Source organism: Brassica napus, chromosome C3, assembly GCF_020379485.1.
Source record: "Brassica napus cultivar Da-Ae chromosome C3, Da-Ae, whole genome shotgun sequence".
In the NCBI taxonomy this organism is placed as follows: domain Eukaryota; kingdom Viridiplantae; phylum Streptophyta; class Magnoliopsida; order Brassicales; family Brassicaceae; genus Brassica; species Brassica napus.
In genome coordinates, this window is record NC_063446.1 from 17848485 (window position 1) to 17876199 (window position 27715).

At 34.5% G+C, this 27715-nt stretch overlaps 3 protein-coding genes and 1 long non-coding RNA gene across 4 annotated transcripts; 3 read left to right on the forward strand and 1 right to left on the reverse strand.

The window, feature by feature from the left end:
* Window positions 1-9078: 9078 nt before the first annotated feature.
* On the forward strand, window positions 9079-11290 carry LOC125584396 (metal transporter Nramp3-like). The gene is made up of 4 exons (XM_048752815.1): window positions 9079-9905; window positions 9974-10110; window positions 10192-10844; window positions 10923-11290. Exons 1-4 carry the CDS (start codon window positions 9358-9360, stop codon window positions 11118-11120), a joined length of 1536 nt encoding a protein of 511 aa, XP_048608772.1. The 5' UTR covers window positions 9079-9357; the 3' UTR covers window positions 11121-11290.
* Window positions 11291-17489: 6199 nt separating this feature from the next.
* Window positions 17490-18313, forward strand: LOC106385929 (uncharacterized protein At2g23090-like). The gene is made up of 3 exons (XM_013825829.3): window positions 17490-17739; window positions 17830-17870; window positions 17997-18313. The coding sequence occupies exons 1-3, from the start codon at window positions 17664-17666 to the stop codon at window positions 18114-18116; spliced, it is 237 nt and encodes a 78-aa protein (XP_013681283.1). The 5' UTR covers window positions 17490-17663; the 3' UTR covers window positions 18117-18313.
* A 3327-nt stretch (window positions 18314-21640) lies between these two features.
* On the reverse strand, window positions 21641-24366 carry LOC125584397 (growth-regulating factor 1-like). The gene is made up of 4 exons (XM_048752816.1): window positions 23905-24366; window positions 23413-23625; window positions 22828-23161; window positions 21641-22557 (listed from the first exon to the last, which is right to left on the reverse strand). Exons 1-4 carry the CDS (start codon window positions 24233-24235, stop codon window positions 21855-21857), a joined length of 1581 nt encoding a protein of 526 aa, XP_048608773.1. The 5' UTR covers window positions 24236-24366; the 3' UTR covers window positions 21641-21854.
* Window positions 24367-25936: 1570 nt separating this feature from the next.
* LOC106389498 lies at window positions 25937-27512 on the forward strand. The gene is made up of 2 exons (XR_001278063.3): window positions 25937-26928; window positions 27057-27512. It is a non-coding gene; the product is annotated as an uncharacterized LOC106389498 (long non-coding RNA).
* Window positions 27513-27715: the final 203 nt, after the last annotated feature.

The following is a 27715-nucleotide window of genomic DNA, read 5'->3' on the forward strand; positions in this document are numbered from 1 at the left end:
TTTATTTATTTAATTAATTTTTTTAAAGAAAACTAATCATAAAATTAACTAATCTAATCTATGTTACCAAATAAATAATTAAACATCTTAAATATAGATGAACTAACATAGTTTATTAATAGAAACAATTAATAAATTACATTTATATAAATTTATAATATACATATAAATATATATTATATTATAGAAACAATTATATAATCGATTTTGAATATCTTTCTACTAATAGTAGATGTAATAAATCATAGATTGCAGAAAAATATTAACCCAAACCTAATAATAATATTATATGAAAAATAGATATTGTGTTTACGATAATATAATTTTGAATAATAATTAAAAATATTAACATGTTAAATTCTAACTTTAAATAGTTTAATAATCAAAAACTATTTTTATAAGACTTGTGAGATTTAAAATAGTTCAACGACATAAATTAGTCATTAAAAATATTTTCTTACATGGAAACAATATTTAAATATTTTTACAATTTTAACATAATCAAATCATAAAATACATTTTATATTATTTTGAAATTTTAATTTTATATTTATTTAATTTATATATTTTACAAAATATTTATTTTGCATTGGACGCATAATACTACATAATTTAAATATGTACATGTTTATGTAACCCATGCGTTTTTTCCTTTCCACCGCACTAAAATTGGCAAGACAAGACCCATGCGTTTTTTTCTTTCCTTTTAATAAAGGCTAAAGAGTTGTTCATAATGAAAAGAACAGAGAATCTTGGAAATGAGAAGATTGTGATTCCGTTATCTCATACCCCTTTTTTATTTACCTATAGCAAATTGTCATTAATTTAATTAAATCTTAGTGACTACCAAATAATTTCATTACTAAAAGTTTTAACCAACGAAAAGTAGATATGAGAAGCCATGTAGTATGCTATGCACCCACGACGAGCCAACCACGTTAAATTAAGGGTGATCAAAAATTCAAAATATCCATGCAATTTAATTTGATTCATTATTAATTTTAATTTAATCCAAAACAATTATGTAACTTTATCGAACAAAAAAAAATTATATCTAATATCAATCAAAGATGAAGTAAATCACAAATGTTTTATTATTTTTAATAATTTTTTTCTCCATGCCGATATATATAAATACATAAAACTGTATTTATTATATTTCCTTTGTTCAAAAAGACAAATGCTTTACATAAATATTTTTCTAAAATATACATTTCCAACGCTTTCCATATATTTCTATGAATTAATAATAGTCAATCGTATTTTTTTTTATAAATATTATGTATATTAGTTATTATTGTTAGTTGAAAATTATTGGAAATAGTTTATTATATATAATATTTATTTCTTACTAAAATTTAATTTTTTATTAAAATTTATTTTATAAACTAAATACACAAAAAAATTTATTTATATATGTTTTGCAACAATTTTAATCACTAAATTGATTATTTATTTAGTTAGTTATAGAAAACAAGTAACTTTTACGGATCAAATCAATATTCAATAAAAAAAAGTATATGTTGTGAATGAAGTGTTGGGAAAATACTTCTGTTATTATTACTGTCGACCAGAAGATCTATATATATACAAGGTATTAGACTGTCATAAGGTCATGTTTATCCTAACAAGATAAGGATAAGGATAAACACTGTGTTACAGATATACATGGAATATATACTAGATAAACACATAGTCTCTGGTTGTCTTTATCATGTCCCGGATTGGGCCTACAGTACGGGCTGGTCCATGGTCGATCATCATTTAGTTTATAACACTCCCCCTTGATTGACACATCCGGTACAGGTTCGTTGCATGCTTAATGTTGCCTCATTAAAATCTCTCCTGAAAAACCCCAAAACCAATGTGGCAAAATGGGAAACCAAGGACAGGAAAAAGAGTACAACACATGAACTCCCCCAGATGAATGCATCACTGTAGTAGACGCATTCTCATCTGGTATCCGAGTCTTCTTGAACGTTGAAGTTGCGTATGACTTGGTGAATATGATCAGCTGGATTCTCCTTGAATGAACTTGTAAGTCTTGGATGAACTGATGGTGCTTCAAACGGTGCTCGGATGGACTTTATAATCTGCAATAAAACTTTACTTGCAGGTCCTTTTTCATGTCCCATAGATTCTCTTTGGTTATATGGCTTTCCCAAAACGTGGACATTCAATATATATTGAGTCATAGACCCAAAAAACATACGAACAACTTTAATTCATATCTTTCGTTCATTCGGACTTATATCTCTACGTATGTGCCAATGACTTTATCCATTGTAACCAATCATTCTTTATTTTCTTTTGTCGATCCATGTTGAGCTATAGACCTTGTCTATATTCGTTCATAATCATGAGTGTCTAAGGTCATACCATCAATAATTATTTGCTGCAATGAAACTCATCACACAATGAATTCGCAGTCATACACTCATGTCCTTTGTATATGGTTATCGATCTTTTCTTGCTTTAGCAATGCTTATAATCATTAAGCCACGACCAGACATCCTTCTGGTCACTATCCTGGTTTATGGTTCTCACTTAGGCGTGCTGACACACACACACACGGCTATGATTTTTCTACAGACTTTCCATATGTAAAACATAGCCTGTTTAATTAGTCGATAACTTGTATCATTGAACCTTTGAACCATTAAACATTTTTCTCTCAGTTGGTCTTTATTATGATCACAAGGAATTATAATATTTTCTGTATGGACTGACTGTACTAAGTAAATACTTAGTCTTTCATATTACTTACAGTTGCTGTATATTACAATCCATAAACAACTTAGGAACAAAGCTTGTTCTATGAGAATTTCTTTCTCATATTTCTATGGTACGTTGATACCTTTATCCAGTGATCCATTTGCTGCTTACTACACTATTATTTCTTTAGTAAATATCCAGAGAAAATTAAACTTGATTTTCTGTAGTAGCATCCACCATATAGGAGCATATCTCTTTATAAAATGTTTCTTGGTCTTTGTGAGTATCCTTGTGTAATCAAACTATACTTGAACGTTATTTAGAAGGAACATGGACACACTATACCATGTGGTCATGTCCTTTAATCTCACGAAATTTCTTATCTCACAAGATCCATTCACTGGTTTCTTTCTTAGATGGCTTTTCTGTATGTACATGGTTACTACGCCCATCTGTCTTATAATTACTTTGAATTCTTTGAACACCCCCACGTCCCTATATAGGTTTTATGAGTACTCTATGTGGGTTCATGATCCTCAGGTTATATCCTTCAAATCCCAAGTACTACAATATTTTATGAGCTCTTATGTATGTAAATACATCTTTGGTGTTAACACTCTTTATCTTTAGTTTCATACTGTTCCAGACATGATCTAATTAGATTTTGAGATCTTATTATCCAAGACCTTTATACCTTGCAGTTTGGCGTCCCAAACTACATGGTCTGGTACCTTAGATGTGTGGTTGTGCAACCTTATTTCTCTGTCTGAACTGGTTTCTCTTATGAACTCGGATTTTTACGATTCTGAGCACCTTTCATTACTTTCCGAGGTTCCTTATTATTTGGAACTTATTTGTCTATCTCTAATAGACATTGTAGCAACTTGATTGTGTCTCTTAGACATCAAATTCGTGGTGCTTAACCTGGTATGACATAGTCATTTTTTTCTTTTCAGGTCAGTGTGTCTGGCATATATTTCTGCTAGCTTTTATATCTTTTGATCATATTCTTTTAGAACATCTAGATCATAATCTTTGGTCTGAGGATCTTGCCAAGACAACTATGGTTGATATCATTATATTTCTCTTTTACTCTTTACTCTTTATCAGCCTGACTTTCTCCTTTCAAAGTTGGATAATCAGATTACTATCTTTTGTAATCTGTGTTCTTGGCCACTTGATTAAATCATCCATGTTTGGCACAAGATACATTATAGTTTCGTGGAGGAAGTCTTATTTATCTAATATATATTCTCAATCCTCATCTGAGGTTCCATCTTAAATGGCACACATATATGTGGTGGAATATTCGTATTTTCTTAAGATGGTTTGTGTATATGTCTGGTTTATGACCCTTAATCATTCAGAGGTGGGAATGTCTATGCTTACATGTATGGCCTGATGTAAATCAATATTTATATACATAATGTCCTTAAGCTTTAGGCTGGACGTGGGTGATGTACCATTAGTGAGAACTTTAAAGCTTTCCAGCCGTGTATATTATGGTTATAAACCATGGAATCCGAATTTATGATATGATCATGGACTGTGGGTTTTAGTCCTCTCTCCCCCTCATGAACATACTCATAATTTCGTAGTGCTTAGGACAGTGGAGCCTTAATTATTTTAGTGATTTTTCCTTTTGTGTACTTATAACACATTGTGAGATTTTATGGGATCACTTTTGTGCCTTAATTAATTTTTCATCATGTTTTGGATCAAGATGGCTAATCTGGTCATGCCATAAGTGTTTATTTCGTGGTGAACCATACTGGTTACCATGGCTTTATGCCTCTTTCATACTGATCCTTAGCATAGAATAAATCAGTAGAAAATATGGGTATAGGCATTCATAATGCTTTTAGGCGATTTTTCAAAAATCTGAAAAGAATCGTATTTTCTTTGCTCACTGGTTCAATGTAGAAAACATTGAATTTTTTTTCTTTCTTTATAACTCAATGGGTCTGAATAATGTCGTGTCTTTTGCCATTGTCAGTACCAATTAATTGATTTCAAGTGATTGTAGGAAGGTAAAGTTGAACCTATACAATCAAGATGAAGTTAAATCTATGCGAGAAATCAATCTATCAGTGAACTGACTCATTAGTCTACACCCAACAATTGATTTTATGTGATTGCAGGAAGGTAAAGTTAAACCTATACAATCAAGGTAAAGTTAAACTATGCATGAAATCAACTATCAGTGGACTGATTATCCTTTTATTAAGGTTTTATTTGTTATTTAATCAAGAATCATCAAGCAAGACCAAGCAAGATAATATATAAAAACAAAATCGTTTTTATTATTTCAATAACATAAATGAATAACAAATAAATCAAATCAGATATGAAAACATAAAATCAGAATGTCGGAAAATTATTCAATGTATAATCCGACCTCATGGTCCATGAGTGTCCACTCGGAATCCTCCTCAGATCTCTTCTTATCAAATGTGGCTTTATTAGCTTCAGGGATTTTCATCTCACTGTCTAGTACTTCATAATATATCTCCATGATGTCATTAAACCGTCTGATGTTATCCATCCTTTTCTGCTTCTTTTGCTCAATGTCTAATAAATATGAGAACATGTCATAATAGGTGGTGAAACCTTTGGCCTGATGTGATAACAACACTTCCTCTGAATGGAATGTGTCACGAGTTTTGTTTAACAAATCCTCTTTTGTTACCAATTCACCACATAGTCTAAGACTATAGGTGATTCTCATAGATCAGAGTGATAATTGTCCACGGATTCATAATCCTGGAACCTTAGAGCTTCCCATTTTTTCTTGGATTCGTGCAACAATGGCTCACAGAATCTAGAATTCAAAAATGACCAGAGATTATGAGGATCATTAACATATCAAAACTCGTCTCTTAGGTCCTCACAGAGATGGTGTCGCATAATCATTATGGCTCTGTGTCTTTCACACGCAAGGGTGTCATTGCCATACTTGATGCACTTCCCAAGTCCTCTAGACTTCAAGACGGCTGAAGTGTTTATAGCCCAATCAAGATAATTATCTCCAGAGAGATCAATGGCTTTGTAATCTGAGGGTATGAAACTCGACATCTGAAATCATTATTCAAAACAGGTCTTAATCAAGTAATCTTTTTGAAATTTTTCATGCTTCATATCAATGCAACACACGGACCAAAAGAAAAAAAATTTCTAAATGATGCATTTTCTTAAAACCATACGGTTTAAAGTGTGGATCAATGTATTTTTCAGATTTAAGGTCCTCTTATTTCAAACACAAGGTTTCAAGGCCTTTAGGGATTCTATCTTAGATGATCAAGAAAATGTTCCATATTTTCTTCATCCCATTGGATCGGATCATTTAGTATAATGATTTTTTTTTTTTCAGTTCAGATCAGATTTCTTGAAAACTATGAATGATCTATATCCCTAACAGTCGAGATTTCATGTTCAGTATGCAATATTAGTATGCAAACAATATGCAATCAAGCAAACCAATTCAATCATGAAATCAGGTTAGGGTTTTCGAAAAATATACCATATATTTATTATTATTATTATATATTTTTTCCGAAAAATAATCAAATCAGAAATTATTGTGACTTAAAAAAAATAAATCAGGAAGATTTTATTTATTCAAGCAATTTATTATATATTTTTCGATTTAAAAATAAATATATTTTCTCAGATATATCTCTGATATTTCGATTTTAAATATTAAAAAAAATATATTTTTTTTTCAATCCTAATCAAGTTCTAGTCGTTATCAATCATCAGGAAAACAAATTTCTCAGACAAGAACAGGAGGTAAAATCTCGGATTAATTTATGAAACCATGATCAGATTTTCAAAAAAAATTATGTAACATGCAGTCTTTAACAGTTCTGAAAACTTTTGATGGGTTGATCGGTCTATCAGTTAGAGATCTTCCTGGTTAGCTGATGGATTGCTCGGAATTATTGTTTTTGTTGCTGCTTGTTGGAATAGGAGACTGATATATGGTTGAGAGAGATTTTGGTTTCTGCAACAAATTTTCCGCCTGTATTGTAGCTGAGCGTGAGGGCGCGTCCGAACTCCGATTGATGCGGGGTTAGCGGTGTTGGCTTTGTCTCGTCAAGAGCTTTAATTTGGTATCTGGCTCGTCGTCTGGATCCACCGGAGTTGAGGGATAGAGCTGTTTGAAGTTCGTCGGGAATTAGGGTTTTTACTGCTCGGATTTATTTCTGGTTTTTTAGGGTTAGGGTTTATGAGAGCAACGTCGTGCTGATAACGTGTTGTGAATGAAGTGTTGGGGAAATACTTCTGTTATTATTACTGTCGACCAGAAGGTCCATATATATACAAGGTATTAGACCGTCATAAGGTCATGTTTATCCTAACAAGATAAAGATAAAGATAAACACTGTGTTACAGATATACATAGAATATATACTAGATAAACACATAGTCTCTGGTTTTCTTTATTTTGTCCCGGATTGGGCTTACAGTACGGGTTGGTACATGGTCGATCATCATTTGGTTTATAACAGTATAGATTTTTTCAGATATTTGGATACCGAATATTTGGATAATGGCAGAATAGAGACAATCAAATGTTCAGATTTCGGAAGTATTTGCGAATTTTCTATTTTGTTTGGATCATCAATTTTCTTATCCGATTAGATCCGTAGCTGTTCAAATATTCAACGACTAGATATAGGAATAATATATGTTTAACCATATAATTGTGGTCCTCAGTTTTCCCATGACATGGCACCATCACATTCTGATTTTTTTTCGTTAACTATATTTGCTTACAAACTTTTTATTTTTATCTATTGAGGAAAAACTTCCCACGAAAACAACTATTAGCAGATATGTTCTGCATTTTCCATTGAATAATGAAAAACGCGTGCTCCATTTTAGATACATTTACACCTTGTATATAAAAATACATGAAATAAAATTTAAAATATTCTGTAGCTTTTAGTAAAATAAATATTTTTATAAAATTACTGTTAAAAATAAGACAACAAATGTGTTATCAAATCAACTATTCCTTGTAAATTAAAATTAGATGAAATAAAATTAAAAATGTTATGTTGCTTTTACTAAAATAAATATTTCTAATATTTTTTAAAACATTATCGTTATGAGTTTTCCAGTTAATGATGAACAAATGTATGACCAATATTAAAATAAATTTAGGCTGTGTTGAATTAAAGTTTAAGAACCTATAACATTTTTTTTGATAAACCTTATTGGCTATTACGTCGGCTTTGGTAGAACGCTTTTAATGTTATAAAGTAGACTAGCTCTAAAACATATCATACCACCTGATCCGAATTCAAATACATTCCGACTAATGTCAGATGGTAGACTGATCATCTGTTACATACCACCATATTAACGATTTGGACCGAAGCTCAAACACAGATTGGCTACGCAAATAATTTAGTTCCAAGTAGAAATAAAATTCAAGACCAATGTGAATACACGCGCCGAGCCCAAAGAACTACCACTAGACTACCAATTAGTTGATACTACGTAAAGTTTAGGAAAATAAATATTAATAAAAATTATTGTTAAAAATTAGATGGAAATTATTGTCTAAATGATTAAAATAAAATGTGGAAAACTAAGCTAGAAAATATGTTATTTACAAATGGGAAAATGACCAAAATTTTCAAAAAGAACCCAAAAAACCTTCATACATAAAAATTTTCCCTTAATGTGATGTTATTTTTTCATTGTGGGTATGTATTGTTGATTATAAGAAATTTCTTTATTTTGTGTGAAAAAAATCAGACAAGAAATTGAAAACTTTTTCTTATCAATAATTTAGAAAGTATCTATTATAGATTTCTTAAGGTGGGGTTTTTAACTTCGGCTAAGAACCGTTTCTTAGCTTTTAACTAAGAAAAGCTAAAAATCGTCTCTTAAATAAGAAATATAAGAGCCGGTTTTTAGCCGGAAAAAAAATCAAATCATGAGTTAAGAACCCCAAATTAAGAACCCCGGTTAATCATGCTCTAAGTTCATCGGGTAATTGACGATTCCTTATTTCAATATGAAGTTGTTATTTTAAAGGAACAACGGAAATGAATTACTTGTATTTTTGGTCAAAAACTCATGGATTACTTTTGTTAAAAAAAAACCAAAAAGTCCTAAGAATTTAATAGAATTACAAAGTCAATAAAAACTAAACATTTTGAACAACATAGGATTTTCATAGAATTTAAAAGTCCACAAACCAATAACAAGGGATTCTAATAAGATTTTAAGAATTCATAAACCAATAACAATGAAATCTCTAAATTTTAAAATTCTTTCAAAATTTAACTCCCAATAACCCCCATAAGAATTTAATAGAATTACAAAATCAATAAAAACTAAATTTTTTGAATAACATATGATTTTCATAGAATTTAAAAGTTCACAAACCAATAACAAAAAATTCTAATAAGATTTTAAGAATTCATAAAACAATAACAATGAAATCTCTAAATTTTAAAATTCGAAATTTAAATCCCAATAACCCCGTAAGAATTCTTGTGTGACAAATATGAAGAGAATATTATGAAATGCATATATATTTACCGATGTACTGGTCGCCAATAAAACAAAACAAAGAAGCGAAAGTGAAAATCTGAAACTGATTCTCAACAGTCACCGGAAGATATGTCACGATCCGAGAACGATCGTCCACTTCTAATCGATAGAATTGATGAAGAGGAAGAAGAGAGGGCCTACGACGAGACGGAGAAAGTTCACATCGTCAGAGACGAAGACGACAACGAAAGGGATCTCGAGTACGGCGTAGGATGCGGCGGCGCACCGCCGTTTTCATGGAGGAAGTTATGGCTGTTCACCGGACCTGGGTTCTTGATGAGCATTGCGTTTCTTGATCCAGGAAACCTGGAAGGAGATCTCCAAGCCGGTGCGGTTGCCGGATACTCGCTTCTGTGGTTGCTTATGTGGGCAACGGCGATGGGGCTTCTTGTTCAGCTCTTATCGGCGAGGCTCGGTGTTGCGACGGGGCGTCACTTGGCGGAGCTTTGCCGTGAAGAGTATCCGACTTGGGCGGGTATGGTTTTGTGGGTTATGGCGGAGTTGGCTTTGATTGGATCTGATATTCAAGAAGTCATTGGAAGTGCCATTGCTATCAAGATTCTGACCAATGGGCTTCTGCCTCTCTGGGCTGGTGTCATCATCACTGCTCTCGATTGGTACAAACACATGATGAACTTTTGTCTTTTTATATGTCTTTGATTGATAAGTCTGTTTGTGGCTACAGTTTCGTCTTCTTGTTTCTTGAGAACTACGGAATTAGGAAACTCGAGGCGGTGTTTGCGGTTTTAATAGGAACAATGGCAGTTGCATTCGCTTGGATGTTTGGTCAAGCCAAGCCAAGTGGCTCTGAGCTTCTCGTTGGTCAGCTTTCTTTATCTCTCTTCTCATTAGAATCTTCACTTGTGTGAGTTCTAATAAAAGTCTGCTTTCTTCTTGTTGCAGGCATATTGGTACCGAAACTAAGCTCAAGAACGATACAAAAAGCAGTTGGAGTTGTGGGTTGCATTATAATGCCACACAATGTGTTTCTTCACTCAGCTCTTGTTCAATCGAGAGAAGTCAACAAGCGGCAGAAATACCGAGTCCAGGAAGCTATAAACTACTACACAATTGAATCAACGATTGCCCTTATTGTCTCCTTTGTGATCAATCTCTTTGTCACAACTGTTTTCGCTAAAGGGTTTTACAACACAGACCTTGCTGATAGCATTGGTCTTGTTAACGCCGGACAGTATCTTCAGGACAAGTATGGAGGCGGGTTGTTCCCAATTCTATACATTTGGGGAATCGGGTTATTAGCTGCTGGACAGAGCAGCACCATTACTGGTACCTACGCGGGACAGTTCATCATGGGGGGTTTTCTTAACTTCAAGATGAAGAAATGGTTGAGAGCTTTGATCACACGTAGCTGCGCAATCATTCCAACTATTATCGTTGCTCTAGTGTTTGATTCATCAGAAGCTACACTTGATGTCTTAAACGAGTGGCTTAACGTGCTTCAATCCATTCAGATCCCTTTTGCGCTCATCCCTCTACTGTGTTTGGTCTCCAAGGAACAGATCATGGGCAGTTTCAAAATCGGTCCTTTCTATCAGGTTTATTGTGATCTTCATCTACAACTGCATTTATTGAAAATGTCACTCTTACGTTTTTTTTTTTTTGTGTGCGCGCAGACAATTGCATGGCTAGTTGCTGCGCTTGTGATAATGATAAACGGTTATCTATTGCTTGAGTTTTTCTCATCGGAGGTTAGTGGTGTCATCTATACCGGTTTCGTGACTGTGTTCACGGCTTCGTATGGTGCGTTTATAGTCTATCTGATTGCTCGTGGCATCAATTTCACTCCTTGGCACTTTAAATCAGAGTCCTAGTTGAATGTGTTTGATCAATAGGAGAATGAGTTGTTTAGCTTGTGTGTTTTGTATTATATAAGCAGCTCTTCCTATGTATTAGTATATAGGTGCTAAAGATGAAAAATAATCTTTCACCATCTGCTATTGTTGTGGATTTTAACTCGAGTAATAATACCCAGATTGAGAAATTTTTTATTTTTTTTCTTTCTTTCTGAATAGAGATAAGTTAATGAAGACTCAGAACTGAAGTTTGTTGTACCAATTTAAGTGCATTCCCATTGAGAACTGACTTCCCGAATAATCGTTGGTCATATTAATGTTGATTGGTGGTACTGGGACCGACCAATAAATTCTTACGAGTAACAACCATATTTGTGCCGCCTGATCTATCCCATATTTTGCCCGCACCGCACAATACATTCATAGCGCAAATGTAAAACAAGTGGTTGCACCGCAACACACCTTGTGTTTTCCGTAATCGCGATTCTTAGTAGTATCAGTTATTTAGAAGAAAAACGTGAATATATATGATTATACTGCTCAAGTCCACTATTATTATTCGAAGCTAACATGCAAATCAAGTGGTTCAACCTCAACGTACTTTTTTTTCTTTCTTAAACGATTCGCAGTTTTAAGAAAATGCAGAAAATATATGATTAATAAATGTTGCAACTAAAGGAACAGTCGACAAGTTGTGGGAGCCGAAACTCGTATAATCAAAATTTATATATGAATATGCTTAATTATTTGGGAAACTGAATTTTCTGCGATAGTCAACGATGAGAGAGAGAGAGGTGTTGGGAATATTATCCAATATCGATGAGATGAAGATGGGATTATACAACTAAAAGATTTAAGAAGAAGACTCTTTATAATTTTGGAAAGGGTTTACAAAGATTTTGTTTTGAGAACTCTCTCTTACAAATGTTTTCTCTCTTTGTTTTCTTGATTCTTGGATGATTACAAATGGTGCTAAGCACCCCTATTTATACAAGTGGAGGAGCACACTCCAACAAGTTCTAGATTTCTCTAAATTATTATTTATTTCAAAATATCTAACTCCATAACTTTCTCTCTTCTTCTACACAATTCTTCTTCTACACACTTCTTTCATCCTTCTCCATTTTTCTCTACATATCTCTTCTTCTTGGGCTCTTGGGTTATAACTTGATTAGTTATTATTCTTGGGCTAATGAGAGAAAACCCAACAAATCTCCCCCTTCCCGATTTAGCCCGAAACCGTTGCCATCCCCGTGCCTTTGCAGCAATCTTCAAACTTCTTCAGCGGTAATACCTTGGTCATAAAGTCTGACCAGTTTTCGTCGGTGTGTAACTTTGTGAGATGTATGAGCTTCTCTTCAAGAACTTCTCGTATCCAATGATGCCGAATGTCGATGTGCTTCGAGCGAGAGTGAAATGTTGGATTCTTTGCTAGGTGAATAGCACTTTGGTTGTCACATAGCATGTTGTACTTTTCTTGTTTTACTCCTAACTCAAGCAAGAAATTCTTCATCCATAGCATCTCCTTGCATGCTTCCGTTGCTGCGATGTATTCTGCTTCCGTGGTGGATAAGGCAACACACTTTTGTAGTTTCGATTGCCAGGAAACAGCTCCCCCTGCAAAGGTAGTAACAAAGCCTGATGTTGATTTCCTTGAATCTTTATCACCAGCCCAATCTGCATCGGTGTAACCGTTCAGCTCCAATTTTCCATTGCCAAAACATAGACACTTCTTCGTTGTGCCTCGTAGATAGCGTAGGATCCACTTAACTGCTTTCCAATGCTCCTTTCCTGGATTCGCTAGAAAGCGACTCACAACTCCTACAGCATAGGCAATGTCGGGTCTGGTGCACACCATAGCATACATGAGACTGCCCACTGCTGATGCATATGGGGTAGTCTTCATTTCCTCTTTCTCCTTCTCACTTGTTGGACTTTGCTTCGAACTTAGCTTGAAATGTCCACCAAGTGGAGTGCTCACCGGCTTTGCTTTGTGCATGTTGAATCTCTCCAACACCCTTTCAACATATCGTTCTTGGGACAACCATAAAAGCTTCTTTGGCCTATCCCGAGTGATCTTCATTCCAAGAATCTGTCTCGCTTGCCCCAGATCTTTCATCGCAAAACACCTTCCCAAATCTTTCTTTAATGCGGCTATCTTGTTGCGATCTTGACCCACAATTAACATATCATCAACATAGAGCAATAATATGAGAAAGTCGCCGCTTTCGTACCTCTTTATGAAAACGCAATGATCATTCTTGGTTTTCTTGAAGTTATGATCCACCATGAAGGAGTCAAACTTCTTGTACCATTGTCTTGGAGCTTGCTTGAGACCGTAAAGACTCTTCTTTAATCGGCACACCAAGTCTTCTTTTCCTGGAACCTTGAATCCTTCAGGTTGCTCCATATAGATCTCCTCCTCGAGTTCACCATGTAGAAAGGCCGTCTTGACATCGAGTTGTTCAATCTCCAAGTCTAGAACCGCTGCTAGACCAAGAACCACTCGGATAGAGGACATCTTCACCACTGGAGAGAATATTTCTTCAAAATCTATGCCTTTCTTTTGGTTGAATCCTTTCACAACCAATCGAGCTTTGTATCTTGGATTTGAGCTTCTATCTTCATACTTCAACCTGTACACCCACTTGTTCTTCAAGGCTCTCTTTCCTTTTGGTAGCTTCATCAGCTCATAAGTGTGATTATCATGCAAGGATTGCATTTCATCTTGCATAGCTTCAACCCACTCATCTTTATGGGTGTCTCCTATGGCCTCCTCATAGCTTTGAGGCTCCCCCTCATCTGTAAGATTAACGTACTCATCTCGATAATATCTTACAGATGGTCTTGTCTCTCTTCCAGACCTTCTTGGCTCATGTTCTTCCTCTGGCTCCACTTGAACTTCTTCTTCACCTTCATCACCATTCGGATCCATGATTGGATCCCCTTCGCCATCATCTCCAATCACTTGTTCATGATCTTGAGGCTTATGAGAATCTTCATTCCTTACAACCCTTAGCTTTGGTTTCTTTGATTTGTTGATGTCTTCGATTGTTTGATCTTCGAAGAAAACAACATCTCTGCTCCGGATAACTTTTCTGTTAACCGGATCCCAAAGCCGATAGCCGAATTCGTCTTTTGGTGATCCAAGATAAATGCACTCTTTAGTCTTAGAGTCTAGCTTGGCTCGTTCATCCTTAGGTATATGGACAAACGCTCTGCAACCGAACACCTTCAAATGGTTGTAAGAGACCTTCTTACCCGACCAAACTTCCTCCGGGACATCGCCTTCCAAAGGAACTGATGGTGTAAGATTTATGACGTCCACTGCAGTCTTTATGGCTTCTCCCCAAAATGGTTTGGGTAGTTTAGCGTGAGAGAGCATGCACCGAACTCTTTCTGTGATCGTTCGATTCATTCTTTCAGCTAGCCCGTTCAGTTGTGGCGTCTTTGGTGGTGTCTTCTCCATTCTAATTCCATGAGCTTTGCAAAACGCTTCAAAGGGACCTCGATACTCTCCACCATTGTCAGATCGAACACACTTGAGTTTTTGACCCGTACTTCGCTCTGCTTGGGCTACAAATTCCTTGAAAGCATCAAGAACTTGATCTTTTGACTTCAAAAGGTATACCCATACCTTCCTTGAATGGTCATCAATAAAGGTGACGAAATATGATGCCCCTCCATTGGATTTCTCGGACATGGAGCATACGTCAGTATGCACAAGATCAAGAATATGCTTTCTTCTCATAGGCGTAGATGATCTTCGGAAAGCGACCCTATGTTGTTTTCCGGCTAAGCAATCATGACATGGTGAGAGAGAAATACCTTTCATATCAGGAAGAAGTTTCTTGCGAGAAAGTATATTTAAACCTTTCTCACTCATATGCCCGAGTCTTCGGTGCCATATATCGATGTCATCACTTGCAACGTTTACTTCTTCCTTGCAAAGCTTGGCTTGAGTAACGTATAATGAGCCTTCTTTTCTTCCTCGAGCCATGATCAAACTTCCTTTGGTTAACTTCCATTTGCCACCACCAAAATGACTGTCCAAGCCGACATCATCGAGCTTTCCGGTTGATATGAGATTGAGTCGCATGTCGGGAACATGTCTCACATCCTTGAGAACTATCTTACATCCAGTGTTTGATGTAAGAATAACATCCCCCTTTCCAATGATCTTGCTTCTTCCTTGATTTCCCATTTGAACATTACCAAAGTCACCACTTTGATAGGTTGTGAAGAAGCTTCCATGAGGGGTGACGTGAAAAGAAGCACCAGAATCAACGATCCATGAGCTATCATCAGAGCTAAGATTACATTCTCCAACGAGATATAATTCTTCGCTCTGGTCTTCCACAATGGTGGTAGTCTTGTCTTCATGCTTCTTTGTAGGATTGAACCGGTCTGGTTTGATATTACCGGCTTGTTTGTCTTTCTTGAGAAACCGACATTCCGACTTCATGTGACCCGGTTTGCCACAGTAATAGCAAGTAACTCTCGGACGTGACTTGGATCTTCCTCGAGATTGGTCTCGTCCTCTGCTTCCATTTTGACCACGAGTCTCTTCTCTACCCCTTCTATCAACAATGTTAGCTTCTGAATAAGAACTCGAACCTCGCTCCTTCCTGCGAACTTCTTCGTTTAGAAGGCTATCAGTGACGGTGTCCATGGTAAGCTTTCCCTCCGGTGCTGAATTGCTTAAAGTGACAACTAGTGTGTCCCAACTCTCCGGTAGTGAACTAAGGAGTAAAAGGGCTTGCATTTCGTCTTCAACCTTCATATCAACTTTGTTAAGCTGATTTACAATCCCCTTGAAATTGTTCAAGTGCTCCATCATGCTCTGGCCATCCTTGTACTCCAACTTTACCAACCGTCGAACAAGAAGAGCTTTGTTTCGAGGTGTTTTCTTTTGAATCATGGATTCAAGTTTTGTCCATAATTCAAAAGCATTTGTGTAGGTAGAAACATGTTCAAAGAGAGATTGGTCAATGTACTTACGGATTACAGCAACCGCCTTTCGGTTTAGTATTTCCCATGTTTTCTCATCCTTTCCTTCCGGCTTCTCCTTCATGATGATGGGTTCATGCAAATCCTTACAATAAAGGTGATCTTCCATCATCGGTTTCCAATAAGAGTAGTTGTCTGTCGTGAGTTTGAACATGTCACCTTCAACGGTAACGGTAGTCTCCATCTTGAATCTCACGGGTCTTGATGTTATGTTTGAGCCTAGCTCTGATACCACTTGTTGGGAATATTACCCAATATCGATGAGATGAAGATGGGATTAGACAACTAAAAGATTTAAGAAGAAGACTCTTTATAATTTTGGAAAGGGTTTACAAAGATTTTGTTTTGAGAACTCTCTCTTACAAATGTTTTCTCTCTTTGTTTTCTTGATTCTTGGATGATTACAAATGGTGCTAAGCACCCCTATTTATACAAGTGGAGGAGCACACTCCAACAAGTTCTAGATTTCTTTAAATTATTATTTATTTCAAAATATCTAACTCCATAACTTTCTCTCTTCTTCTACACAATTCTTCTTCTACACACTTCTTTCATCCTTCTCCATTTTTCTCTACATATCTCTTCTTCTTGGGCTCTTGGGTTATAACTTAATTAGTTATTATTCTTGGGCTAATGAGGGAAAACCCAACAAGAGGCTACAAGGATGCCTAGAAGGGCGACGAGGAAGAGTGAGGAAGCTTGAATGGTGTGACAAGGAGAGCCTGAAGGGCGATGAAGATGCTTGATGGGCGTGAGGAAGAGAAAATGAGCTCAAAACATCACAACCAATTTTAATCGTGAAAGAATTTCGCATATGCCCATCTAATAAGCTATTTGACTCAGATAAGATATCAGTCGGAAAATACAAACCCAAGGGAGAGAGACAACTCCATCCAATCAAAACATGATCAAAAAAGCTCTTTTGTACAATAGATGTGCCATTATTTAAAGAAAAACTTTGAATTGTTTGAATCTACTTCAGAATATTTTTTCATCCCTTCTATTCTCCTTCATCTTGTTGAGAACCAAACTCCCATAGCTTTGCTATATCTTCCATTAGCACATCCTCGTAGAGAGTCTATGCGGTTTCGGACTAGTTTGTCAATGTACTTGACGAGGTGAGTTGGGTTTCTGTGGGCATTCTCCATGTCTCCTGCAGTTTCTCTGTCTTCAGACACAATATAGAACTGCTTGAAAGGTGTATCAAAACAGAAACAAAAATGTACAACAAGAAAAACAAAAGATAAAAAGAACCGGATTTAGTTTGATGAGTCGAAGATCTCATGTATTAACCAGAGTTTAAATTTTCTTATTCTTTTTTTTTTTTTGAAAAAATCAAGAATCTCGATCTTTAAAAATGCGTAAGCAAACCTCAACCTTACTAAAGAAGAGTATTCTAGTTCATCGGGCCAATAGCTAAAAGGGCCTAAGACCCATCAATGAGACCCACATTCAAATACTCCGTTGTCAGGGTATAATAATTCCATTTCGTTTTCTATTTGTTCTTCTTTCTGGAAAATTAGGGTTTGTATAGTCTCTATTCTTCTCGAGATGGGTGGAGGAAACGCACAGAAATCGAAGATGGCTCGTGAGAAGAACTTGGAGAAGGCAAGGCAGGCCGGAAAAGGTAAACCATATAGCGATTTATGATTGATCCGAAAATTTGAGATTTAACCGATTCGATTTAGGGTTTTCTTATATAATTATTTTGTTACAGGCAGCCAACTGGAAGCTAACAAGAAAGCTATGTCCATTCAGGTGATCTCCTTTGCTCACTTGGAGCTAATGTTTATACAATTATTGAATTGTTATATGCATTTCGTATGTTTGAATACTGAGTTGGGTGTTTTTCATATTCAATAACTTGTTGATGTATATATACAGTGCAAGGTTTGTATGCAAACATTCATCTGCACAACATCTGAAGTGAAATGCAGGGAGCACGCCGAGGCCAAGCATCCCAAAGCCGATGTTGTCGCTTGCTTCCCTCACCTCAGCAAGTGATGAAACTATCATTTCTCACCAAAAAAGGATTCCAATGTAAATGTATGGATCCGTCTCCTATGTTTGTATCATTCAAGTGTCTCGGGTCAACAAAACTTATGGTTCTGTTTCTGTTTCTGTTTTTACTAAAAGACTTGTTTCAACGCTAAGTCTCTTACTATTATTATGGTTATACTATGAAGCTTTGTTTGGAACTTCTTTTCATGTTCTTCAGTATTTGCTTCTGCTTTCAATTATGTCTATAAAAGCGGGGTATAGACGACAACAATTTTGATACAACAACTTGTGTGTTTTAAGATAATACTACACAACATTACAATGTTTGATACTACAAAATAGTATAAACCATCAAGCTTTGGTTTTCACAGAGTCCGTAGTCTGCTGCTCTCTGCAGCTTTAACTTAGCAAATTATGGATGGGCCTATACACCAACAAGAGAGCTATAAGATTATAAGTTTGATGAAAATAGGTTCAATAGAAACAATAGATGGGTTTGCTATACGAGGAAACTCTTACCATGGCTTCTCTTGCGGTTAGTCTGTCTTGATGATGATCATACCTAAGATGCTTCTCGAGAAAATTAATGGCCTGAATATTTACATACAAACGAAGTCAATACACTCGGAACGAAATGAAAAAGTTTATATTATATCGTCAAGACAGTTTAGAACCTCTGGTGAGACTAAGTGTTAGGGTCTCTGCATTGATAAACCTGGGCCATGGTTTCCTGCTATGCCTGCAATTGCTTCAAGTTTTAAAACATTTGGTCTTAAGTAACAGTTCAAAACACAATGGAATCAAACCTTCCAACAAGTTCCCCAAATTGAGGATCAAATCTAGCTGATATTTATTAAGGTAAATATTTAATTCGTGGTTCCCAGCACCTACGCACATGATTTCAACCAGAAATCAGAATAAAATATAAAACAAATTGATAAAATTATAAGACATATTTTTATACAAAAACTTTATAAATATATAGTTCCATGAAAATTATAAATACAAAAAAAACATCATATTGTTTGTTTTCTTATTCACTATGGAATCCTTCGCTATTTTTTTTTTGAACACTTTAATATATTTAGATAATATTAAGTAAAAGTCTGTCCAAAAACCACATTTAAATTTAACCAAAAAAAAACTACATTTAAATTCTATAACGTATTTCATTTACACAAAATGACATAGTAAAAAAAAAAATATGAAAGTCAATTTCTAAAATTTAATTAATTTATATACGATAAAATCTATTATTTTACATTATTAAAAATATATTTTGAAGTAGAGCGAATCTAAAAATGAAATTTTATTTTATTAAAAATATATTATGAAGTAGATAGAATCTAAAAATGAAATTTTTATAAATTAATAACTCTATATGGTAACAATGTGGTAAACATGAAAATTCTCCATCTTCTTTTCTAAATTTTGTTTACCTTTGAATAATAGTGGATTTGATATAACTTATACAAATGGTTAATTGAATAACAAAGGATTGTAGGTGATAATGAATAATTTTGCACAAAATCCATATTCGACAATACATGATTTGGATTTTAACCAAAAATCCAAAATCTCCTCAAACCATTACTTCAATATACCCCTGTGAGATTCTCTTTCAAGAAGATGTATGAAAACAAAAAAAAAATCATAAATAAATAAGAAATTTTTACTTTTACCACTTTCTTGGTACTATTATTTATGTCTAGACTACTAAAGAGACATTTTCAAAAATATTTTCTTCGTTAAGAAGCGAAAAACTTTTATACCCTTGTTTTATATATATATAATATATTATTATTTAAATAAATAAACAAAAAATTAAAAAAAAATCATTTTTCTTTTTTTATGTTTTCAAATTATACTTTTCCAAGTTTGAAATTTTGTATACATTTTTTGAATTTTTTTGTTTCGGATTTATTTTTCAAAATTTATTTTTCAAAATTTATTTTTGAAAATAAAAAATTCTTTTTGAAACCTTTTTTTCTTAATTTTTTTTTTTAATTTTTTTTTTAATTTTTTTTTTAAGTATTTATTTATATATATATTAAAATCCTAAATTTCACATTTCAAAAACTCTATCCCACCTCTTAACTCTAAACCCGAAATCTAAATTAGTTAACTATGGAGTTATAAATGTCATTTTTCTCTTAAAAAAATGAAGGTAAAAATGGTTAGTGTAAACATGAAAAATGGTATAATGAATGTGATACTTTTGGTAATTTCCCTAAATAAATTGACACATCATCAAATTTCTTTTGTAGTTAGTACAAAATATAGGTTACAATTTTTTAAATGGTTCTCAATATTAATATATAGAGGATATTTATCTAGTTCACATTATTTTTAAACGTATGCTATCATGCACCTTTTTTTTGTCAACTCCATCATGCACCTACTTTCCAAAGAAGGTATACTTCTCGAATTCAGAAAAGAACATATGATCCATATTTTTTAAGTATTTATTTATATATTTATTAGAATTCACGTTCCAAAAATTCTATTCAATTTTTCGATTCTAAACCCGAAATCTAGATTAGTTAACTATGGAGTTATAAATATCATTTTTTTTTAAATGAAAGTAAAAATGGTTAGTGTAAAAATGAAAAGTGGTATTATAAATGTTATATTTTTGGTAATTTTCCTAAATAAATTGACACATCATCTAGTTTCCTTTGTAGTACAAAATACATATTACAACTTTTTAAATGGTTCTTAGTTTATATATTTATCTAATTCACATTATTTTTTAACGTATGCTCCATCAACCATCATGCACCTTTTTTTTTGTCAACTCCATCATGCACCTACTTTCCAAAGAAGCGTATACTTCTGGAATTCAGAAAATAATTGAAAATTAAATATTTTGGAATTTAGAAAATAATTGGAAATTAAATATTTAATTTCTAAAAGTATCAAGTGAGATATTTATTCGATTCTTATCGTCTTGTCTCGTGCAAGTGGAAGTGCCTGGATCGACCCACAATTGCCGCGTGTCATATTATGCTCCAGAAATATACAAAAATCCAAAATGAAACAAAAAACTGATGGACCATCCATAAAGTCATATGGTCCTCCACTCTTTCTAAAGGAAACAAGAATAAATAAAGTAGGGTTGAAGAGAGAGTGCAAAATGTAGTAAAGGGACCCAAACGTGGAGAAACAGAGCAGACTAAAGTGGGAGACAGTTGTCTTTTGAAGAAGTGTTGTTCCATGTCCAGTCCACAAAACAATTTTGCCGCTTGTCTGCAACTAGGAAACCTCTGCAAATCTTTTTTTGGGCAAAACCTCTGTAAATATTAATTCACATTTTAACATTGTACAAACTAATTATAAATGTTCAATTTCTTTTGTTAAGGTCTTTAATAGTCCGTTCGGATAGGATAGGATAGCATCTGGACAATAGCCTTTTTCTAAAACATAGCTCTTCATAATGTGGTGTTCAGAAAAAGAAAAAAAGCTCTTCGTAATGTTTTGAGCTTGACAAAAAAGTTGACAAAAAATATAATGTTTTAGGCAACAGATGCAAGAAAATTAAGAATTTGATGATAGAGAGAACCAATAAATCCATGGATTCAGAAATCGGAAAGATGGAGAGAAGACTTGTCCATTTCTCCTTTAGTTTCTTCTGTCTTTATATCGAAAACAACAAAAACAACAACAATGCACCAAGGAAAACAGAAACAGAGAAACATAATGCTTTTGAATTTTTTTCGCCATCGCCCTAGTTTTCAAGTTTCACATAGATGGAGATGGAGCAGGAGCAGGAGCTGGAGCAGGAGCAGAGGAGTTCATCAGTGTGGTCGGGCCAAGTGGATCCTTCCCATCGCAGTTCTTGTTGCTGTTATCACCAAGGACAGTGCTGCTTCCTGAGCTACTGTTAGAAAGAGAACCAAACGTCGACTTCTGCAAGACGCCCGTTGGAGAAGAACCAAACTTGGGACTATTAGTCGTGCTGTTTAGTACCTCACCGAGAGGACCTCCCATGGAATTATTATTATTACCCCATGAGATTGGTATCCAGTTATTTGCCTTTTTCACAGGCCCAAGAAACTCAGTGTTGACGCCTAACCCCATGTGGATAGCAGGGTCAAACTCACGCGATAGCCTTAGAGGAGAGAGAGCAAGCTTATCTTGAACAGGGGAAGATGGAGCCATGGGGATTGACATTGAGAGCTGAGTCCAATCCGATTTCAGCTCTTCTGTCCAGGAATCGACATTGGAGGAGTTCTTTGCTTGGTTGCTAAAGTCCAGATACGATCCAAAGCCTTTGGAGGAGTTTGCGTACGAGGGTTGTTTATGGGAGGGATTAAGTAACGAGTCAGAGGAGATGAGACCGAACTCGAAAGGGCTACTGCTTTGTTTCTGATGAGATTCCTTCGATTGTAAGTTCATTGTGGCAGGAAAAACGGAAGCCCCTTGAACATTTTGAACTCTGTCACTGCAACAACAACAACAACAAAAAAAAAAACCATTTAACATTTTCACAATAGGAAAGAAGTGTGAATAGTTCATAAAAGCACATCCACAACACATGGAATCCTAAGCCTCAATTAATAAGGAGTGGTCACAATCACAAAAGATGTAGTAATAATGTGTGGGTCTAGTTATTGAGAAGCAAAAAGATAAAAGAAGTATGAACATTAAAACTTAATAATATGCAAATATGTTATATATCAAAAGGGAAAAAAAAAGATTTAAACTTTATTACCTGTTAGCCATAGAAGGAATGGCATGATTATGAGTTCCAACGGCCGCGAGGCTATTGTTATTATCTGATCCACACATCGCAACAACCGTAGTCGCTGTTTCCGCCTTGGACGCAGCAGAAGCGGCGGCGGTAGCATTAGTATTGTGGCCATTTAGGCCTTCCACAGGCTTTCTTGAACGATGGCGGCCTCTGTTAATGTGTCGTTCACAGTACTTTTGGTCGGGAACAGCATCCCTCGAGCACCGCCATTTCTTTCCATCTGTCCGGCGACATCTCCCGGGCTCGGGATCCATGTTGCCGCCGGAAAAGCCCAGATGAAAAGAGCCCCATCCAACTACATAATAAACACACCAAAACTGAACCTCTCAACATCTCTTAAAACAACCATTGGCCAACAACATTCCCCAGCAAAAATAAAAGGAATATTTAATATACTTTAATGTGTAAAGATAACAACTTGAGAGGCTACTATTAAGCTGATTCTTGGCTAATGTTTGGCATTAAAAAGGAATCAATATTCTGAAGTGCTTTTGTTTGCACCTAGAGAAACAATGTTTAAATCAAAGATAAGAAGTAGGAGCTTACAGGAATTAGGAGGCAAGGATCCATAAGGGAAAAAAGATTTTTTGAGAGAGAGGAGCAAACTAGATGGCACAGGGACATTGGCTGTGATGTATTTGTAGATCAAAGCCTGTTGCTCTAGCTCAGCCCATTGAGTCAATGAAAAAGGTCCTTTAGCTCCTGTCAACAAGCTTCCATGCATGCTGTTTGTGTTCATCATTCCTCCTAAACCATATCCTGGCAAAAACCCAAAACCATATCTAAAATATTTAAATATGACATAAACCCATTTCAGAAAATCAGGCTCTAAGCAAAACCCATATAGTAATTAATTTTTTTTGACAAAAACCCATTTCAGAAAATCAAACTCATAGCTAAACCCATGTAGTCTAGGAGCGTAAATATCTTAAGATTTTTTTAAAAAAACAGTGTATTTCAGTCAATCAATCTCTAGGCAAAAACACATATGAAAAGTAACTTAGGTAAAAAGAAAAACAGAAGTACTTTTTTTCAGACCTGAGTTTCTACAGTACTGAAGATACGGAGAGACATCTGATTTGTCGGAAGCAGGGGAGAAGCTAAGCATATGTTCTTGCCTGCGAGGATCGACGGAGGTAGATCTCAAGAGAGGTATGCCTTGATGAAACGACAGAGGCTTAGCTGCAGCGGAGGGGGAAGAGAAACCATCTATTAATGTTCTTGAAAGCTTCGAGCTCCTCCAGAAATCTTCACCGTCAAAACCGGATCTTTCTTGCTTGTTTCCGAAACCAGATCCGAGTTCTGTTTGACCTGGAGACCCGTTTTCATGACCCGAAACCGACCCTTCAAACCGAACTCCAAGATCCATGAAAATGGATGCAGAAGCAGACAGAAAAGAGCTAAGTACTCACTTCGGAGGTTTTTCCCATGGGAAGTAATCGCTTGAGCTCAGAGTGAAGGAGAGAGATAGAGGTAGAGACAGAGGGAGAAGAACGAGGCGAAGTTTTTATTTTCTTTATACTGTAGATATTACTTATTTATTTAATAAAATAAAACAAAATAATAGTAATAATTGAGGGAGTGAGAGATAGTATCATATAGCTTTGGGTAGACAAAGAATGGAACCGCAAACACAATCAAAATCTTGAACATGTTATAACATATTTAAAAAAAAATTTAAAAAGGAAAAAAACGAACAGAAATTAGAAGAGCAGTAATTCATATATTTTATAAAAAAATCATTTTATTTTACTTTTTTAATTGATTTTTCGTTGTTAAAACATGAATACATAATGTAATAATTTAATATATTTGATTACTTTAGTGATATTTTTAGTAAAGCTTGTTGGAAAAAAAAATTATAGTGGAAGCAACATGACCTTCTTAAAGATGAAAGACATGTGGACACCACGTGAGACATGTCTCTACGACGACTCTATTCCAACTTCAACCCCTACGCAAGGAATTTCATTTGTTTTTTGCTTTTTTGTAAAAAATATATTTGTTAAATGTTGTACATAAGCTAAATGACGATCTATAACTATATTAGTGTTTTGTGACGAAGAAGAAGATGGTGTTGCACAAAAAAAAAAGATGAAGAAGAAGAAGATGGTCGAACTAGTAAGACTTAGTATAATTTTATGAAACTATAATCATACAACTTGTAAAACTATAACCGACAACCGGTATAACTTTGTTAATAAAATCTTAAAACTTGGTATAACTTTATTGGTTAAAATGTATAACATTTTTGGTTAAAATGTAAGACTTAGGATAATTAACTTAGTATAACTAATTGATAAAATTGTATAACTTGCTATAACTTGATTGTTATCATTGTAAATTTTACAGAAGACCATGAGTTGTTTAACCACAAACACACACTTTGGTTATGAAGAAAATTATTAAAAGATCGAAGATGATTATGAATGTACTCCAAGTGATGGTCGATTGTATGCTATATCATCTAAGACATCATCAATGGAGAAGATCACTTATTCGACGCCGGTGGATAGGATATGCCGGAAGATGGCCATATATATCCATGTAAGAAGAGGATGAGTTTGAGTTACATTTTATTGGTAGTGAAACCTAAGAGACAATCATATATATTCGATGATATGAATATGTGTTTGTTTATCTAACATCACTGAAAAAAGACATAAGAAAAAATATTCTGCATGTAGAGGGTATCACATAACTGGAAATAATTTCAATGACTGACAACTTTCAAGAACTGAGAAAGCAATATGGGGGAAATTTTAGTGAGCTTTCAAATGGATTACACAAAGTTGAAGCCAATCTTGGTGCAGCCAGTCTATATACTGTCATTAGAGAAGCATAACAACATCTTGAGGTGATTTGAGCGAGTAGAAAAAGTAGTAATTCGAGATGGAGACGATGTGGGTATTGATATGTGGTGAAATGTCAAGGAGCAAAAGAAGGTTGTCAATTGTAGTTAAGAGGTATAGAGATTAGCAATTCTGATATTAACTCGATTAGAACATACATAAAGATGCATGCATGCTCTTGGAAAACTTCAGGCTCAGTAAGGAGAAGGAAATAAAAGTTTTTCATGATGATTATACGGGACAAATGAAAATCTCAAATCCTAAAACTCTCATCAATCTGGTTCAAAGAAAAGTTGGTGTGGAAGTGTCTTACTCTACAATTTTAAGATGAAAATACGAAGCAGTATGGGTGTTGGCATATACATATAGTAGTATTTCAATTCCTCACAAAGAACATAATGCTCACAAGGAACACAAGAATCACAATGAATAATGTTTTAATTTTTTTTAGGATTGTATAACTGAGTGAAACTTAGTAAAACTGATAAAGTTCTAAAAAATAGTAATGAATATAAAATTCAAAACTTGTTTGCTTGTTTACAAGTATACACATATTATTCTAATAATTCTAAATATATTTGTGATTTAAATTCAAAACGATAATTATATTTAAAATTTGTTTGATTTTTTACAAGTATTACCTTATACTTTTATGGATTTTCTCTTAATATCTGTCTTATATATTATAAATTTATATATTTCATGAAATTAACTATACTATTACATGGTTAGATGATAAATGATTATAGAAAACTGAATATAAGTTGTATAACCATAATATAATTCTCTTGACTACAACATATAAGAAAAATGAAAGAATGGAAAAATGAAAATTTGAAGATATATTTGTAAAACTGCAAACTTGGTAAAAATTATTTCCGGCGTGGGCCGGGACGTGGGCCGGGAGAATTGAAAAATTGAACTGGGCCCAAAACAAAGAATCCAAAGTATGAGATTCTCTCTCTCTCTCCCTCCTTTCATTCATCATTCGCTCAGTTTCTAGGATTCTCTTTCCATCACTTTGTCCTCTCACATCACGAGATCTAACAAACAGCCCACACACCTTCGCGTCATGGATCCATGGGAGGAGAAAATGAACAAGAGGGAGATGAAGAAGATGAAGGAACACTTCGACATGATTGGGTACGCAGCCGATGCCCAATTCGGGATTCCAAGCCGTTTCCCGTAGGGGTGATGAATCATCGACGAGGTATCTCCAAATCCAAACTATCCAACAGATTTTGATATTTTTTTCTAGGAGTAGATACTTCACTTGTAAAGACTTCGAGGTAATCAGACTGATTTTGATTCATTATAAATTTTGATCCTGAAAAGCAGATAAATCAGGGACTGACTTTGATTCATTTTAAATTTTGATCCTTAAGAGAGGAAATATCAGGGACTGACTTCGATTCATTTTAGATTTTGAATCTTAAGTGCGGATATAATAGATATTTTTTACGTGCATAACAATGGCCGCCACTTTCGTCAACCATGGGTTTTCGGTATCCAAGAAGAGGGTCAGCGGTTAAGGAAGCAGAGATTGAAAAGCTTAAGAAGCTTATGTCCTGTCGTCCAAGAGATCGTAGATAACGACTTGAATGAGTTTTTGTTTTGTGTTTGTTTTGAATCTGTTTGTGTTGTTTAGACTTGTCAATGGTTAGCTAGTTTAACCATCTATAATATGTCAATGGTTAGCTAGTTTAACCATTTATAATATTGTTATAGTTAAGACTGGTCTATGGCCAACTTGTTTAACCACTATGGCAAATTAATTTAATTTTTATATTCTTATCACGTCAGATTTGACTATTTATTTTAAAAATCATAAACTTAGCCAAACAAAATCTAATTATTTTACAAATCAAATCAAAAATCATAAAGTATTTTTTTTTTTGAAGTTTGTTCTAATTTATCTTCCAACAATATGTCACATCGGCTAGTTTTAACAAAGAAACATCTAACTACTAGTTGTAGCCTTAATCTAAATCTGATGT

Coding starts and splice junctions, on each gene's coding strand:
- LOC125584397 (XM_048752816.1), bottom strand. CDS start 24,235: ATGGATCTTGGAGTTCGGTTTGAAGGGTCGGTTTCGGGTCATGAAAAC. Junction 23,626..23,904: donor TCAGTACTGTAGAAACTCAG/GTCTGAAAAAAA, acceptor GGTTTTTGCCAG/GATATGGTTTAGGAGGAATG. Junction 22,558..22,827: donor ATTCCTTCTATGGCTAACAG/GTAATAAAGTTT, acceptor TTGTTGTTGCAG/TGACAGAGTTCAAAATGTTC.
- LOC125584396 (XM_048752815.1), top strand. CDS start 9,358: ATGTCACGATCCGAGAACGATCGTCCACTTCTAATCGATAGAATTGAT. Junction 10,111..10,191: donor TGGCTCTGAGCTTCTCGTTG/GTCAGCTTTCTT, acceptor TTCTTGTTGCAG/GCATATTGGTACCGAAACTA. Junction 10,845..10,922: donor AAATCGGTCCTTTCTATCAG/GTTTATTGTGAT, acceptor GTGTGCGCGCAG/ACAATTGCATGGCTAGTTGC.
- LOC106385929 (XM_013825829.3), top strand. CDS start 17,664: ATGGGTGGAGGAAACGCACAGAAATCGAAGATGGCTCGTGAGAAGAAC. Junction 17,740..17,829: donor GGCAAGGCAGGCCGGAAAAG/GTAAACCATATA, acceptor ATTTTGTTACAG/GCAGCCAACTGGAAGCTAAC. Junction 17,871..17,996: donor AGAAAGCTATGTCCATTCAG/GTGATCTCCTTT, acceptor GTATATATACAG/TGCAAGGTTTGTATGCAAAC.